Source organism: Elephas maximus, chromosome 5, assembly GCF_024166365.1.
Source record: "Elephas maximus indicus isolate mEleMax1 chromosome 5, mEleMax1 primary haplotype, whole genome shotgun sequence".
Classification (NCBI taxonomy): domain Eukaryota; kingdom Metazoa; phylum Chordata; class Mammalia; order Proboscidea; family Elephantidae; genus Elephas; species Elephas maximus.
In genome coordinates this window covers 104,499,710-104,516,405 of record NC_064823.1, presented here as the reverse complement: position 1 = coordinate 104,516,405, position 16,696 = coordinate 104,499,710, and the positions used below count along the sequence as shown (strand labels likewise).

General features: G+C 38.0%; 1 protein-coding gene across 1 annotated transcript in view; it reads left to right on the top strand.

The window, feature by feature from the left end:
• THEGL (theg spermatid protein like) overlaps window positions 1–16,696 on the top strand; it is an 80,585-nt gene that overhangs the window by 37,882 nt on the left and 26,007 nt on the right. The window contains exons 5-6 of the mRNA XM_049885302.1: window positions 5,014–5,142; window positions 10,771–10,908. Of these exons, the coding sequence (XP_049741259.1) occupies window positions 5,014–5,142; window positions 10,771–10,908 (267 nt within the window). The remainder of the gene's footprint in view (window positions 1–5,013; window positions 5,143–10,770; window positions 10,909–16,696) is intronic.

Below are 16,696 nucleotides of genomic sequence, written 5' to 3'. Positions count from 1 at the left end.
ATTTCGCTATTCAGAAGAGGATGACTGATCACCAAACCCTCAAGGACCCTCAGGCTGTTCTTTTATCCTAGAATTCTATGTATCCGACTTTGTAACATTTCATGGCTGCATCAAGCAGCTACGGTATGGATAAGAATCTTTACTCTGGATCAAATCATTGATATGGACTATAAAAGGTTAAAATTTTATGTCCTTGATATTGGCAGTTATGGGATAGCTAAATAGAGGTGATTTTTATGCTAGTGCAGTACTGAGAAGAATTACCTACATAGTATTCTGCTTAACATGCTGGATACTCTCCGCTTCCTGATGAACCTTGCGTCCACATTTTTCTTGACTGTAGAGTGTTTATTTTTGTTTTTCCTTTTATTGTGCTTTAGGTGAAAGTTTACAGCTTAAGAAAATTTCTCAATCAAAAATTTCTACTGTGTAAACTTTCACTTGAAGCACAAAAAAGAAAAAAATTTTTTTCTCGGCTGTAGAGTCTTTGATCTTTCTCACTCCACTGATCCATTCCTTTTAATTTTCCTTGAGCCAAATCATCTGCCTTTTGCATAACCCCAATGCTCTCAGTTCCTACTATATATTTCCTAGTTTTTATGGCCCAAATTTCAAGGAGTTAATAGTCCCCTGAGGGTTCAGTCTCTAGAAGGCATCATCCGGACCATATTTTATGAGCTTTATTTGTTATGTCTGAAGTATCTTTTGCTTATTATTTGAAACAGTGAATGCAAAGCAAATATATATTCACCACCTTTGCTTCCTAAACTCTGAACCTCTTCGCCTCTCTCCACCTGGGCTTTTGTTTTTACCACTTTCCAAGGACACTCCCTTTACTCTGTTATCACCAGTGATATTCTCCTGGCCAAATACTATTACCTTTTATTTATTTATTTCAGTTTCCATCCTTTTTGTTGTCTCAGTTTAGATTCCTGCGGCTGCTGTAACAAACTACCACAAACTTGGTAACTTAAAAGAACAGAAATTTATTCTCTTACAGTTCAGGAGCCTGTTGTTTTTAGGTGCTATCTAGTCAGTTCCCACTCACAGCGACTCTATGCACACAGAACGAAACACTGCCTGGTCCTGCGCCATCCTCACAAGTGTCGTATGCTTGAATCCATTGTGTCAATCCATTTTGTTGAGGGCCTTCCTCTTTTTTGCTGACCCTCTACTTTACCAAGCATGATGTTCTTTTGCAGGGACTGATCCCTCCTGATAACATGTCCAAAGTATGTGAGATGTAGTCTCACCATCCTTGTTTGTAAGAACCATTCTGGTTGTGCTTCTTCCAAGACAGATTTGTTCCTTCTTTTGGCAGTCCATGGTATATTCAATATTCTTTGTCAACACCACAATTCAAAGGCGTCATTTCTTCTTTGGTTTTCCTTATTCATTGTCCAGCTTTCACATGCAGATGAGGCGATTGAAAACACCATGGCTTGGGTCAGGCACGCCTTAGTCCTCAAGGTGATGTCCTTGCTTTTCAACACTTTAAAGAGATCTTTTGCAGCAGATTTGCCCAATGCAATGTGTCTTTTGATTTCTTGACTGCTGCTTCCATGGGTTTGATCATGGATCCAAGTAAAAAGAAATCCTTGACAACCTCGGTCTCCTCTCTGTTTATTGTAATGTTGCTTATTGGCCCAATTGTGAAGATTTTTGTTTTAATTTGAGGTGTAATCCATACTGAAGGCTGTGATCTTTGACTTTCATCAGTAAGTACTTTAAGTCCTCTTTACTTTCAGTAAGCAAGGTTGTGTCATCTGCATAACGCAGGTTGTTAATGAGTCTTCCTCCAATCCTGATGCCCCGTTCTTCTTCATATAGTCCAGCTTCTCAGATCATTTGCTCACCATACAGACTGAATAGCTATGGTGAAAGGATACAACCTTGACGCATACATTTACTGACTTTAAACCATGCAGTATTCCCTTTTTCTGTTCAAATGACTGCCTCTTGATCCATGTACAGATTCCTCATGGCCACAATTAAGTGTTCTGGAATTCCCATTCTCCTCAATGTTATCCATAATTTGGTATGATCCATGCAGTTAAATGCTTTTGCATAGTCATTAAAACACAGGTAAGCATCTTTCTGGTATTCTCTGCTTTCAGCCAGGATCCATCTAACATCAGCAATGATATCCCTGGTTCCAAGTCCTCTTGTAAATTTGGTTGGAATTTCAGGCAGTTCCCTGTCGATATACTGCTACAGCTGCTTTTGAATGATCTTCAGCAAAATTTTGCTTATATGTGATATTAATGATATTGTTTGATAATTTCCACATTCAGTTGGATCACCTTTCTTGGGAAAAAAAGAGTAGGCATAAATATGTATCTCTTCCAGTTCGTTGGCCAGGTGGCTGTCGTCCAAATTTCTTGGCATAGAAGAGTGAGCACTTCCATCGCTGCATCTGTTTATTGATACATCTCAGTTGGTATTCCATCAATTCCCATAGCCTTGTTTTTCACCAGTGCCTTCAGTGCAGCTTGGACTTCTTCCTTCAGTACCATCAGTTCCTGATCATATGTTACCTCCTGAAATGGTTGAATGTCAACCAGTTCTTTTTGGTATAGTGACTCTGTGTATTCCTTCCATCTTCTTTTGATGCTTCCTGCATCATTTAATATTTATCCCTGTAGACTAGTTTCTTCTCTGAGACTTTGGTTTCCTTCTCTCTCTTTTGCTCCTGATGAGTAGAGACCAATAGTCGTATCTTAGATGGCTCCTCAGAAGCTTTTCAGATCCCAGATGCTATTCACCTCACTCGAATGTAAAACATGAACTTTGTGAACTACATTATGCCAAGTGACTGAGTTGTATCATGAAAGTAAAGTCCTAAGCTTTCAAACCCAGAAAACCAGTCTCCCAAAGTGTTTGGCTATGTCTGAGAAGTATTGGTAAGTATGTCCTCTGTGAATATATACACATTCAGACACATATCTGTACATACATGTACATATAGATACTTCTATCAGTGTACACATATGGACTCAACCTGTACCTACCTGTATACAATTATGCCTATACACCTACAGGGGTGACCATACACTCATTTTTTGGTTATTGTTGGTATTGTTGCCAAATTATACACGTCATATTCCTTAGCACAAATATCCTTTTCTCCTGTGTGCTTCTTAGTGACATCATTTATGTTGGTCAAGCTGTGCTCATTACACCCTATCACTCTTTTCATTGGAGAGCATGTTTACTGTATTTCCTGTGGCCATCCTCCCTACCCTGGCCCTTGTCGCATGTAACATAAACCTCTGCCTTCTCTCTATGGTCAGTCTGTCCTTGCTAATCTCTGTTGTACATCGCCATCAGGAGACTCCCCAGTTTTCACCATATGTTCATTCATTCACCAAACCATTATTGAATGTCTATTGTATATAGCACTACACTACGGAAGGGAAAGTCTCCAAAAGTTTAAGACATGATGCTCCCCTGGAAGAATATATAGACCAGGCTGGAGAGACAGATACTCTTTTTCAAAAATTTGGAGGGCCTTGTAAGCCACATTAAGGAGTTTGGTCTTCATTCTAAAAGCAGTAGAAACCTTTGAAGTGTCTTAATCTTAAACAAGGGGCAACTTGATCATATTTGGGTTTAGAAAGATCATCCTGGCCGCAGTGTGGAGACGGTGGGGTTGGGACAAGAGAAATAGCAACAGGATGAAGAGAGATGGATAGATTTGAGAAATATTTAGGAAATAGAATCAGCAAAATGTAGGGAGTGGTGATATTAATTAATGAACATTTCTAATAATGACTCTGGCTGGGTATGACTGCTAACCAAAGGGTCGACAGTTCGAATCTGCCAGGCGCTCCTTGGAAACTCTATGGGGCAGTTCTACTGTGTCCTTTAGGGTTGCTATGAGTCGGAATCAACTCGACAGCACTGGGTTTGGTGTTTTCTGGTTTTGGGTACTTAAAATATAGACGAAGTTAAAAACAAAACAAAACTGGGCCCTTCTAAAGGGACAGGCTCTGTTAGTTGGCAAGTTCAGTTATGAGGAAAATCAGCTCACTGAGGTATCATTTTCTTACTTCTTGACCAGGCCTTCAAGGCCTTCTTCAACCCTCCCCACCCATTCCAGCTATGTTAGTTAATCACTTTCCAGCATAACTTTTTGTTTTAGCCCAAACATGTGTTGCCTACACTTGATTATTCCCATCTCCCACCATTACCCCAGCATGGAATGTTGCTTGTCTCTGTCAGTCAATGCATTTTATTTTCTTACATGAAGCCTTTTCAGATTAATCCTGCACTGATTTCTCCTCTTCTGTTCACCCTCTGCAGAGTACTCATACCTATTTGATAGGGCTGTTGAGAGGATGAACTGAACTGATGTCTAAAAAGTACTTAACACTGGGTTTGGTGGTGCAAGCGGTCAACATGCTTGGCTGCTAGCTGAAAAGTTGGACATTTCAGTGCACCTAGAGGTGCCTCAGAAGAAAGGGCTGGCAGTCTACTTCTGAAAAACCAGCTATTGAAAATCCTATGGGGTAGGGGTGAGGGAGGGGGAATGAGAAAAACAAAAAAAGAAAATCCTATGGAGCATAGTTCTACTCTGACACATATGGGGTCACCATGAGTCAGAGTCAACTTAATGGTAACTTGTTTAAGTATTCTATAAAAAAAATAGCTATTAATATTATTCTGTTACTGTTTTATTTTCTGACTGCCAGGTAAGGGGTTTCATCCAAAGTGGGAGCACAATATATATTATTGGCATGCCCATTTTATGCCTACCTGACTGTGGAATTACAATGACAGAACTATCTCTAACAGGTTTTGTTTTGGTCACCATATTTTCAGACAGTAGATAAAACATTCTTATTTTAACTTCCACAAATGGTTTGTCTATTTCTGATGCCTGAAAACTGTAAAATTCTGTAACTGAGATAGTTCTTGTGGGGAAGTAAAATTAGGATAGAAGCAATCTTTCTAACATGCTTGTTAGCAATGAATTTTTTTTTACCGTTTTATTCTTCTGCTTTTTAACAGAAAATTGTTCTGGGGAAATCAAGATCCTATTCGCCCTATTTCCCAGAGTGCTTTGAAGGCTCAGCCGACCAAAAGACTTCAGCACCTTGCCCAGCCCAAGAAAGTCTCTCACCGATATGTACCTAACAGGTTAGCGTTGGTGTTACTGGGTTACTTTATCGGGAGCACACAGGGCAAATGAACACAGAGCCCAGCCCTTTTATCTAAAAGCCATAAACTGCATAGTTTATCATCAAATTTTATAGAGGATTAGGGATCCCATATCTGTTTTCAATCTGAGACCACAGCAAAAATTTCCAGAGCAAGATCTAATACTCAGCTATTACGGACTTGAAGTATCTCTTATTATAATGTTTTGACATTTTAGTATTCTGGTTTTTTAATAAAGTTAGTGTGTTAAGAAAATACCTCTTACCAGAAGAACTAGATGGTACCTGGCTACCAATACCAGTGGCTCTGATTGGGATCACAGTAGAAGGTCCAGGACAGAGTGGGAGAAAAATGTAGAACAAAATTCAAATTCATAAAAACAGATCAGGCTGGTGGAACCCCCAAAACTATGGCCCTTAGACGCCCTTCAAACCTGGAACTGAACCACTCCTAGAGATCACCTTTCAGTCAAACGATAGACCTATAAAGTGAACAGTAATACCCATGAGGAATGTGCTTCTCAAGACAATCAACCATATGAGGTCAAAAGGGCAGAATTTGCCCAAAAACAAAGTTCAGGAGGCAGGAAGGGGCAAGAAAGATGTGCTAATGGAAACAAGGAACTCAGGGAAGAAATGGGTAGAGTGCTGTCACATTGAGGGGACTACAAATAATGTCACAAAACAAAATGTGTATGAATTGTTGAGTGGAAAACTAATTTGCTCTGTAAACTTTCATCCAAACCACAATAAAATGTTCAAAAGAAAAGAAAATACCTCTTCAAGGAACTATCGAGGAATTTTACAGAAGGCCTTAATTCTGTTTTAAAAATAATTTATGTTTTTGGTGTTGTTGAAAACACTCAGAGCAAAACATATACCAACTCAACAATTTCTGCATGTACAGTTCATTGACATGGATTACATTCAAGTTGTGCACTCATTCTCACCCTCCTTTTCTGAATTATTCTTCGACCATTAACATAAACTCACTGCCCTCTAAACTTTCTATCCAACCTTTCCAGTTGCTGTTAATTTGATCCCATATAGATAGTACCAAAACAAACAAGAAACAACCTGTTGCCATCAATTTGATTCCAGCTCATAGCAACAGGGGCATATTATTCGTAAGCAAGGTAAGCACAGGCTTACTCGTGCTTACTTACTAATCTGCAGTGACAAATTTGACATGGGTTTCACCACATCTTTGTGAAATTATCAGGGTTGTAAATTTGAAAAGAGGCTTTGATTCTGTAGGGAAGGTGCTGTGGGTTTGGAAGAGAGACAGAAGCCAGCCATAGCTAGAAGCAGAAAATTTGATGTGGTGAAAAAATGTGAAATTGTTCACTACAGATGATCTGGTAAGCAAGGTAAGCACTGTGCTTACCTTGCCTAGTGGAAAATAATTCGCCCCTGCATAGTGACCCTGTAGGACAGAGTAGAACTGTCCCATAGGGTATCCAAGACTGTAATCTTTATAGAAGCAGACTGCTACATCTTTCTCTCGTGGAGTGGCAGGTGGGTTTGAACAGCTGAATTTTCGGTTAGCAGTCTAGTGCTTAACCACAGCACCACCAGGGCTCCCTCATATAGATAGTTGTTGTTAGGTGCTGTCAAGTTGATTCCAACTCATAGAGACCCTATACACAACAGAACGAAACATTGCCCAACCCTGCACCATTCTCACAATCATTGCTATGTTCGAAACCATTATTGCAGCCACTGTGTCAATTCATCTCATTGAAGGTCTTCCTCTTTTTCGCTGACCCTTCACTTTATCAAGCATGATGTCCTTCTCCAGGGACTGGTTCCTCCTGATAACACGTCTAAAGTACATGAAACAAAGTCTCACCATCCTTGCTTCTAAGGAGCATTCTGGCTGTACTTCTTCCAAGACAGATTTGTTCGTTCTTCTCTCAGTCCGTGGCATATTCAATATTCTTCCCCATCACCGTAGTTCAAATGCATCAATTCTTCTTTGATCTTCCTTATTCATCGCCCAGCTTTTGTATGTATATAAGACTACTGAAAACACCATGGCTTGGGTCAGGTGCACCTTAGCCCTCAAAGTAACATCCTTGCTTTTTAACACCAAAAGAGGCCTTTTGCAGCAGATTTACCCAAAACAATGTGTCATTTGATTTCTTGACTGTTGCTTCCATGGGCATCAGTTGTGGACCCAAGTAAAATGAAGTCCTTGACAACTTCAGCCTTTTCTCCATTTATCACAATGTTGCTTATTGGTCCAGTTGTGAGGGTTTTTTTTTTTTCTTTTCTTTTTCCTTTGTGTTGAGGTGTAATTCATACTGAAGCTGTAGTCTTTTTTTTTTTTAATTGTGCTTTAGGTGCAAGTTGACAGCTCAAATTAATTTCTCATACAAAAATTTATACAGATATTGTTATGCAACACTAGTTGCAATCCCTATAATGTGACAGCACACTTCCCCTTTTCACCCCAGGTTTCTTGTGTCCATTCAGTCAGTTCCTGTCCCTTCCTGCCTTCTCATCCTGCCTCCAGACAGGAGCTGTCAGTTTGGTCTCGTGTATCTGCTTGAACTAAAAAGCATACACTTCATGAGTATTATTTTATGTTTTATAGTCCAGTCTAATCTTTGTCTGAAGAGTGGGCTTTGGGAATGGTTTTAGTTCTGGGTTAACAGAGCATCTGGGGACCTTGGCTTCAGGGGTTCCTCCAGTCTCAGTCAAACCATTAAGTCTTGTCTTTTTATGTGAATTTGAGTTTTGCTCCGCATTTTTCTCCCGCTCTGTGGAGCGTTCAGTGTATTTCTACGAGATCAAGTTGGTTGATTGTGGCATTTAGATCTTCTGTGTTGTTACTGAGGTCCTTTCAAGATGTTCTGTCCGTCACCAAAAGTGGTGTGGTGAAGTATCCTACTATTATTGTGGAGCTGTCTATTTCTCTTTTCATTGTTGTTAGAGTTTTGTTTTTTGTATTTTGGAGCTCTGTCGTTGGGTGGGTAAATATTTATTATGGTTGTGTCATCCTGGTGTATTGACATTATGTAGTGTCCTTCCTTATCCTTTGTGGAGGATTTTGCTTTAAAGTCTAGTTTGTCCAAGATTAATATTGCCACTCCTGCTCTTTTTTTGTTTGTTGTTTGCTTGATATATATTTTTCCATCCTTCGCATTTTAGTTTGTTTGTGTCTCCGAGTCTAAGGTGTGTCTTTTGTAGGCAACATATAGGGATTGTGTGTGTGTGTGTGTGTGTGTGTGTGTTTTATCCGTTTCTGCACTCCTTGTCTCTTTATTGGTGCATTTAGTCCAATTACATTCAGTGTAATTTTTTTTTTTAATGAGTTTAGTGCTGTTATTTTGATGTATTTTTTCTTTTTTTTGTGGTGTTGACAGTTTGTTTCACTTAATTTCCTGTCCTGAGTCATTTTTCTTTATGTATTTCCATCTTTTTCATTACTGTTGAATTTGTGTTTGCTGAGTATGTTTTTCTTCTTTTTTATTTTGATGGGTAGATTTGTTAGTTTCCTTTGTGGTTACCTTAAAATTTACCTCTATTTTTCTAAGTTTAAACCAATCTTTTGTTTCTTGATATCATCTTAACCTCCTTTCCATATGAAAGTTCTATGACTACACTATTTAGTCCCTCTTTTTTGTTTTAATATTGCCACATTTACGTATTGATGTCTCTGTTTCCCTATTTTCAGTGTTTTAGCTTTCACTTATTTTTATAACTTCCCTATCTGGGTTGATATCTGGTTGTTCTGTCTTGTGTTCTAGTCTTGCGTTGTTATCGTGTATTGTTGGTTCTGTAGCCTGAAGACTACCTTTGATATTTCCTGTAATTTGGGTTTTCTTTCTTTTTTTTTTTTTTTTTTTACAAATTCTGTTAACTTCTGTTTATCTGGAAATGCCTTAATTTTGCCTTCATATTTGAGAGACAGTTTTGCCGGATATATAATTCTTGGCTGGCAATTTTTTTCCTTAAAGACTTTATTTGTGTCATTCCATTGCCTTCTTGCCTGCATTGTTTCTGCTGTGTAGTCAGAGCTTAGTATTATTGACTCTCCTTTGTGGTTGGCTTTTTGTTTATCCTTAGCTGCTCTTAAAATTCTCTATTTTTGGTTTTGGCAAGTTTGATTATAATATGTCTTGGTGATTTTCTTTTGGGATCTACCCTGTGTGGGGTTTGATTAGCTTCTCGGATAGATACCTTCTTATCTTTCATGATATTGGGGAAGTTTTCTGCCAACAAATCTTCAACAATTCTTTCTGTCTTTTCTATTATCCATCCCCATTCTGGTACTCCAATCCCTCGTAGGTTATTTCTCTTGATAGAGTCCCACATAATTCTTAGGGTTTCTTCATTTTTAAAAATTCTTTTATCTGATTTTTCCTCAGATAAATTGGTCTAAAGTGCCTTGTCTTCAATCTCACTAATTCTGACTTCCATTGCCTCAATTCTGCTCCTATTACTTTCTATTGATTTGTCTAATTCTGAAATTTTATTGTAATTTTTTGGATTTCTATTTGCTGTCTCTCTGTGTATTCTTGCAGCCTGTTAAATTTGTCATTATGCTCTTGTATAACCTTCTTAAGTTCCTCTTTTGCTTTGTCTGTGTGTTCCTTGGCTTGGTCTGAATTTTGCCTAATCTCCTGAAGAGCTCTGTATATTAATCTTTTGAATTCTACCTCCTTAATTCCAAGACTTTCTCTTCCTCTGGAGGGTTTCCTGGTTCTTTGCTTTAGTCATTTGCCAGAGCCATCTTGATCTACTTCTTTATGTGATTTGATATTGACTGTTGTCTTTGAGCCATGAATAAATTATTGTTTTTATTTATTGTATGTTTGCTTCCTGTGTCCTAGCTTTTTGTTTTGTTTTGATATGCCCAAATAGGCTGGGTGTGTGGGCTACTTTGGTTATTAGCACCTTTGAAGCTCTCGTGTCATCACCAGGTGGTTAGAGCTGCTAGTAGGTGTGTGAGTCAGGAGTCCGTTTACTCTTCTTGTGTGGATTCAGCTCAGGGGTCCAGGTCACCAGTCACCAAGTGTGTGGTGCAGGCTCTCACCTACAGTCCTAGATGGGAAGGGCTATGTAGGGGTGATTGGAGCAGGAATAGGTATCTGGCAGCAATAGGGGGCTTTGTGCTGAGAAAGGTAGAGGTCTTATGGCTGCTATTGTTCTCTGGCCTAGAAGGGAGAGGAGGGAAACCCCATTCATTTGCACAAATCTTTAGGTGTAATCTGGAGGTTTTAAAATAATAAAACTTACCTCAATGATTCAGGGAATTTCAAGGGTTATCTCTCAGGAACCAAGGGGAATTACCTACAGTTACATTCTTTGTGTTAGATGAACTCTGAGCTAGTTTATGGTAAACAAATGTCTTGGTCTCAAAAAAGGTGTTTGCAAAAACTTAATCACTCTTTCAAACTGGACCTCAGGTTCCTTATTATTAACAGCTGTAACCATCTGTAAAGTAATTAATTTATCTGCATAGAAAAAACAGCTTAGCAGTAAAGAGGTAAACCATCATACCTGCTCCCCTAGGGCTGGAGATCAAAGTTCGGCTATTCTATGATAATTTGAATTCATGCTTATCCCATGCACTTCTTTTATTATCTACAATTTGCAGATCTCTCTATTACTACAGCTGTGGGAGAGAGTCTGTAATCTGGGAGACCCCTTGTCCTGCACTATTTTTCCAATGCTCCAAAAGGATCCAGAAGTTGGCACAGCCCAAGAGATACAATGAAGACCATCTAAGAAATAGGTAGGGCATCTTGAGTATTTCAATAGCCTAATTTGTTTAAATGTCACAATATTGTTCTTTTTTCAGTGTGTGCAATTGCATGAGCTAAAAGCCAATTTGTGTTTTGAAGCACAAAGAAATAAAATAATTGCCACAATTGTAATTAATCAGATCATCATCAATAATTATATTGGACTCAAATTGTGATGAAGCTAAAATTCACGCTGAACCTTACAATTGCAGCCAATTAGAAGGAAATATGCAAATAAACATCACAGGTTTTTGCAATTTGTAGAACTCGATGTTGCTCTCTTATGTCTCTGTGACTTTGTAGATGCTCTTCCTTTTGCTTTGAATGCTAAATTCCTCTGTCTTTAAAAAGGAAGCCTAATCAATACTTTCCCTACATGAATTGGCATTGTGATATGGTTGGTAGAAAAGCAAATTCAATGTTGGACTGTGTTATTGGAAGTATAGTGTACAGTTACGGGGAGGTGATAGCTACACTGTATGCTGCATTAGCCACCACACACTAGGTGTGTCGTGTCCAGTTACGGATGTTATACCTTAGGAAATGGGTGACAAACTTGAGAGTATTCAGAAGAAGGTGAATGAGATGCTGAGGCTCCTGGAAACTGTGTTATAAGGAAAATAGTTAAGAAAAAATGACATGTTTAACTTAGAAAAAGGACCAGGGAAGCTGCAACAGCTGTGTTCAGATGTTTGAAGAGTTGACATCTGGAAGAGGAAGAAGAGGAGTGAAGTTACTTGATGTTGATCCTAGAACTAGAAGTAGAACAAGTAATTTATAGGGCAGCAGATGTCAACCAAGTATAGGAAAATCTTCCTGGCTAGCTATCCCATAATGGGAACAATTATCTAGACAAGTGAGCCCCCATCTCCACCCCAGTCTCTGAAAGTGTTCAAGCAGAGACTGGGTTGATGATGTTCCATGAATTTTAGGAAAAATTCCTTCATTCAGAGAGAGGTTGGACTGGACAACTTGAGTCTTCTATCTCAGAATCCAGTGAAAGGAAATCCAATTCCTCTCATACTGTTTCTTCATTTGCTTATTCATCTATCAATTTCTTCAGCAAAATCTGCTAATTTGGGTGTAACATACACATAAATTTGGTAATTATGTATCTATATTCATAAATAGAGGAATACTTCATTTCTGTCTGATCACTTCTTAAGAGACTGTGTTTTATGTTTCATATACATGAAACCCGCTTGAGTGCTAAAGTTTTTGTATTTTTAGAAGTATGTTTCCCTGCTTTACTAAACAATATAGTCTGCTACTGAAAATACATGTAACCTTTTGTCATTGGCTCAAGATCTTTATTATGAATATCAACTACTATTTAATTCTTTAATACAGAAAACCTCAGGAGGTGTTTAAGTACAAAGCATAGTCTCCCTAGGCTAAATAGTATCAGTGTGTGCTTTTGCATTATGGGTTATTGTCTTCTCATAGTTAACAGTCTCTAACCAGGTTTTTTGGAGGTTTGGTGGTGCAGTGGTTAAGAGCTTGGCTGCTAATCCACCAGCCGCTCCTTGGAAACCCTATGGAGCAGTTCTATGCTGTCTTCTAGGGTCACCGTGAATCAAAATCAACTTGATAGTAATGGTTTTTTTTTTTTTTTTCCGGTAACCAGCTTTTTTGGTTTTGGGAAAAAAAAAAAAAGAAAATTATGCATTAGGAACAGATAGCTAACCTTTTAGAATTGTTTGGAGGAAAAAAGCAAATAAGTGCTTAGTGAAGACACAAAGGGCTTTCCAATGAATGTAACATAAGAACTTGGGCTATGTGACGTCTACTTTAGCTAATCTGTGTCCCAGTTTTTTTCCTTTTTTTGGCCTACAGCTGTTGTTTAGATATGTATTCTGGATGATTTTTTTTACCTATAGGTAAAATATAGATTCAGCATGCCTATGTCTGTAACTGTGCATATTAATTTCAAGAGTTGGTACTTCTCTCTACTGAGAAACCTTTCATTTGATATTAGAAGATCATAGTAGAGGATTTAGAGGTAGTTACTACTCATACCTCCTTATTCTCTGAGTTTAGAAATAGGTACAGAAATTGGGGATTAAAATAGGGACAATATCACTGGTAGAGCTGGACTGGGAAATGCAACTTGAATCTGCCACCACACTGTGCTTTGTAATACTTCTCTCTGAATTGGATTGACACCCAGTCATAGGGGGTTCAGACCTTGCCCCAAAGAGTTTACCTACCATTTGTCAGCTGGAATAGAGGAAAGAACTTGTATATCCTGAGGGCAGGAGGCTCCAAAGGAGAGAAGGGTAAACTTCAGGGGAATGGTAACTTTCAGCTCCTTAACCCCAAACTATAGAGAAATATGGATCAATGGGAATGAGGCTTTTATGCTTCTACCAATCAGATAAACCAATTCTTCTTGAGTAGAGAGGGATAGATAAGGGATGTCAGAGGGGCTAGGAGGGCTATTCTAATAGCGTGACAGGGAAATATGAGGACATGAAAATTCTATTCTTTCAAATAATACCCTTTAATAATGCAAACAGAAGGTTGGGACTATCCTGTACTGTATTACCACGGTTCTAACACAAGTTGCCCTTTCAGGAAAGTTCCCATATCAATGTCTTAGACCTTTTATGTATCAATTTAAAATGTTATTGATAAGTTTTAAATATCTATATTTATTCATACTGTTCTGAAAGTAGATACGGGGACTTTGGGGCAAGGACAAATCATTTATTACTTAGTTATAGCAATAACTGTGCCAGTTCCCCCACATCCCAATTTCCCTTTCCAGGGCAACACGAGAGCCAGATGTCGCCTTACACATACCAGAGTCCACACTGTTGGCAAAACCCACTGCTGTTGGGAAAACAAAAACAAAAACAAACAAACTCATTGCCATTGAGTCAATTCTGACTCATAGTGACCCTATAGAAGTCAATTCCAATTCACAGTGACCCTATAGGACAGAGTAGAACTGATCCATAGGGTTTCCAAGGAGCGAATGGTGGATTTCAACTGATGACCTTTCAGTTAGCAGCTGTAGCTCTTAACCACTGTGCCACCAGGGCCTCCAAAATAAGAATTTAGGAGCTTACAAAGGGAAGGGATAGTTATCTTCCATCCTCTCCTAAGAGAAGGTGAGAAACCTCTACTTCCTAGTATAAACTAAACCTCTTTAGAAAGAGAAGGGGAAGGGTCCTGGTTTCTTAGCCTTTGGAATGTAAAGAAATATCTCCAGTGGGGAGATAAGACAAGGAGCTCAGAGTTTGCTAGCTGGAATATCTCTATTTCCTAGGTCTTATCTCCCCTTGAAATGTAAACAATATCTTCAGGGGGGTAAATCTCTCTGAATAGTCTCTCACTATCTAATTACCCTTTAATTTCCAAGGCTTGTCTGTTGACTTAGCATCCAGTAAAATTTGCCCAGAAATCCCTAACCATGCAGAAACATAAAAATATTCACTTCCTGACAGCTATGTATCACTTTGAAACACTGTCAAGCTTATGTGACATTCCAGACATTCCAACTACTTTTGTATAAATAGAGAGTTCTTCTAAAATACAGTATCTCTAAATCAAATAACATTCACATTCAAAGGTTGTGTCTAGGAAAACCATAGAAATTAAGCTAACAAAATAAAACAAAGCAAAACAAAAAATCAAATGATTGTGCTATGAAGAGTCTTTGAGAATGTTGTATAAATGGACTCACACAGAATGTATTCCTTAATTTCTGAGTAGCATTCCATTGGATGTACCGCTGTTTCTTTATCCATTTATACATTGAAAGACATTTGTGTTGTTTACAGTTTTGGGCAATTATGAATAGAGTTTCTATGAGCATTCATGTATAGATGTTTATGTGAAATTAAGTGTCCATTTCTCTAGGGTAAATAGCTAGAAATGAGATTATGCTTAACTTTTTAAGAAACTGCCAAACTCTTTTCAGAGTGATGGTACTGTTTTGTAGTCCCACCAGTCATGCTGGTGGTCCAGTTGCTCTGCATCCTCAATACTTTTTATTTTAGCCCTGGTGGTACAGTGGTTAAGAGCTTGGCTACTAACCAAAGGTCGACAGTTGAAATCCACCACCCTCTCCTTAGAAACCCTATGGGGCAGTTGTACTCTGTCCTGTAGGGTTGCTGTGGGTCGGAATTGACTTAATGACAATGGGTTAATAGGTGTGTAATGCTATCTCATCACGGTTTTAATTTGCATTTCCCTTACAGGTAATGATATTGAGCAACTTTTCATGTGTGTATTTTCCTGTCTGTCAATCTCTTTGGTGAAGTGTTTGTTAAATTCTTTTGCCCATTCTTAAATTGTGTTACTTGTTTTTTGACAGTTCTTTATGTATTCTGCATGTGAATTCTCTGTCAAATGTCTGATTTGAAAATATTTTCTCCCATTCTTTAGCTTGTCTTATCATTCTTTTAATAATGTATTTCACTATTTAATTTTTAAAAAAGCTTTTAATTTTATGAAGTCTAGTTAACAATTTTTTCCTTTTATGGATCATGCTTTTGGTGTCATGTTTAAGAATGCTTTATTTAACTCCTGGTCATAAAAAGCTTCTCCTTTTCTTCTAAAAGTTTTGAGTTAATTTTTTGTATATGGTATAAGATTTAGGTCAATGTTATTATTATTATTATTATTGGCATATGAATACCAGTTGTTCCAGGTGCATTTGTTGAAAAGACCATACTTTCTCCATTGAATTGCTTTTGTCATTTGTTGAAAATCATTTGGCCATATTTGTATGGGTCTATTTCTGGCCTCTATTTCTGTTATAATGAGCTATGTGTCTATACCTTTAGAAATACCACACTGTCTTGATTAGGGTATCTTTATAAACCAAAAAACCAAACTCGTTGCTCTCAAGTTGATTCCAACTCATAGCGACCCTATAGGTTGGGGTAGAACTGCCCCTTAGGGTTTCCGAAGAGTGACTGGTGGATTTGAACTGCTGACCTTTTGATTAGCAGCCGAGCTTCAGTGCGATACTCTAACTTTATTATTCTTTTCAAAATTGTTCTGGTTCTTGCAGTTCAATTGCCTTTCCATTTAAATTTTAAAATTGGCTCGTCTACATCTATAAAAAAAAAAAATCCTCCTGGAATTTTGATTAGAATTGCATTAAATCTATAGATCAATTTGATGACAGTTGTTACCTTTACTATGTCTAGTCTTCCAATCTCTAAACATGGTCTCTCGATTTATTTAAGTCTTCTTTGATTTCTTCCATTAGAGTTTTGTAGTTTTCAGAATATGAATAGTTATGTTTGGGATTTTTTTAAAAAAGATTTGTACAAAAGTGTTTCTTTTTGGGGAGAAGAGCTATTGTAAATATTGTTATTTAAATGTTGGTTTTCAATTGTTAGTGTATAGAAATATGATTGATTTCTGTGTGTTGATTTTGTATTGTGGGATCTTTCTAAACTCACTTATTAGTTCTAGGAATCTTTTGTATATTCCTTGAGATTTTTAGTGTAGACATTCAGGTGGTCTATGAATAGGGATGGTTTTACTTCTTCTTTTCCGGTCTATATACCTTTTATTTCCTTTTCTTGCCGTATCGTATAGGCTAAGGCTTCCAGTACAATGTTGAATAGGAGTGAAGAGAGTGGGCATTCTTACCTTGTGCCCACTATTGGGGGAAAGCATTAAGTCTTTTACCGTTAAACCAAACTAAAAATGAAACCCTTTGCTGTCAAGTTGACTCCAGCTCATAGACACCCTATAGTTCTACAGAGTAGAATGCCCCATAAGGTTTCCAAGGAGTGGCTGGTGGATTCAAAC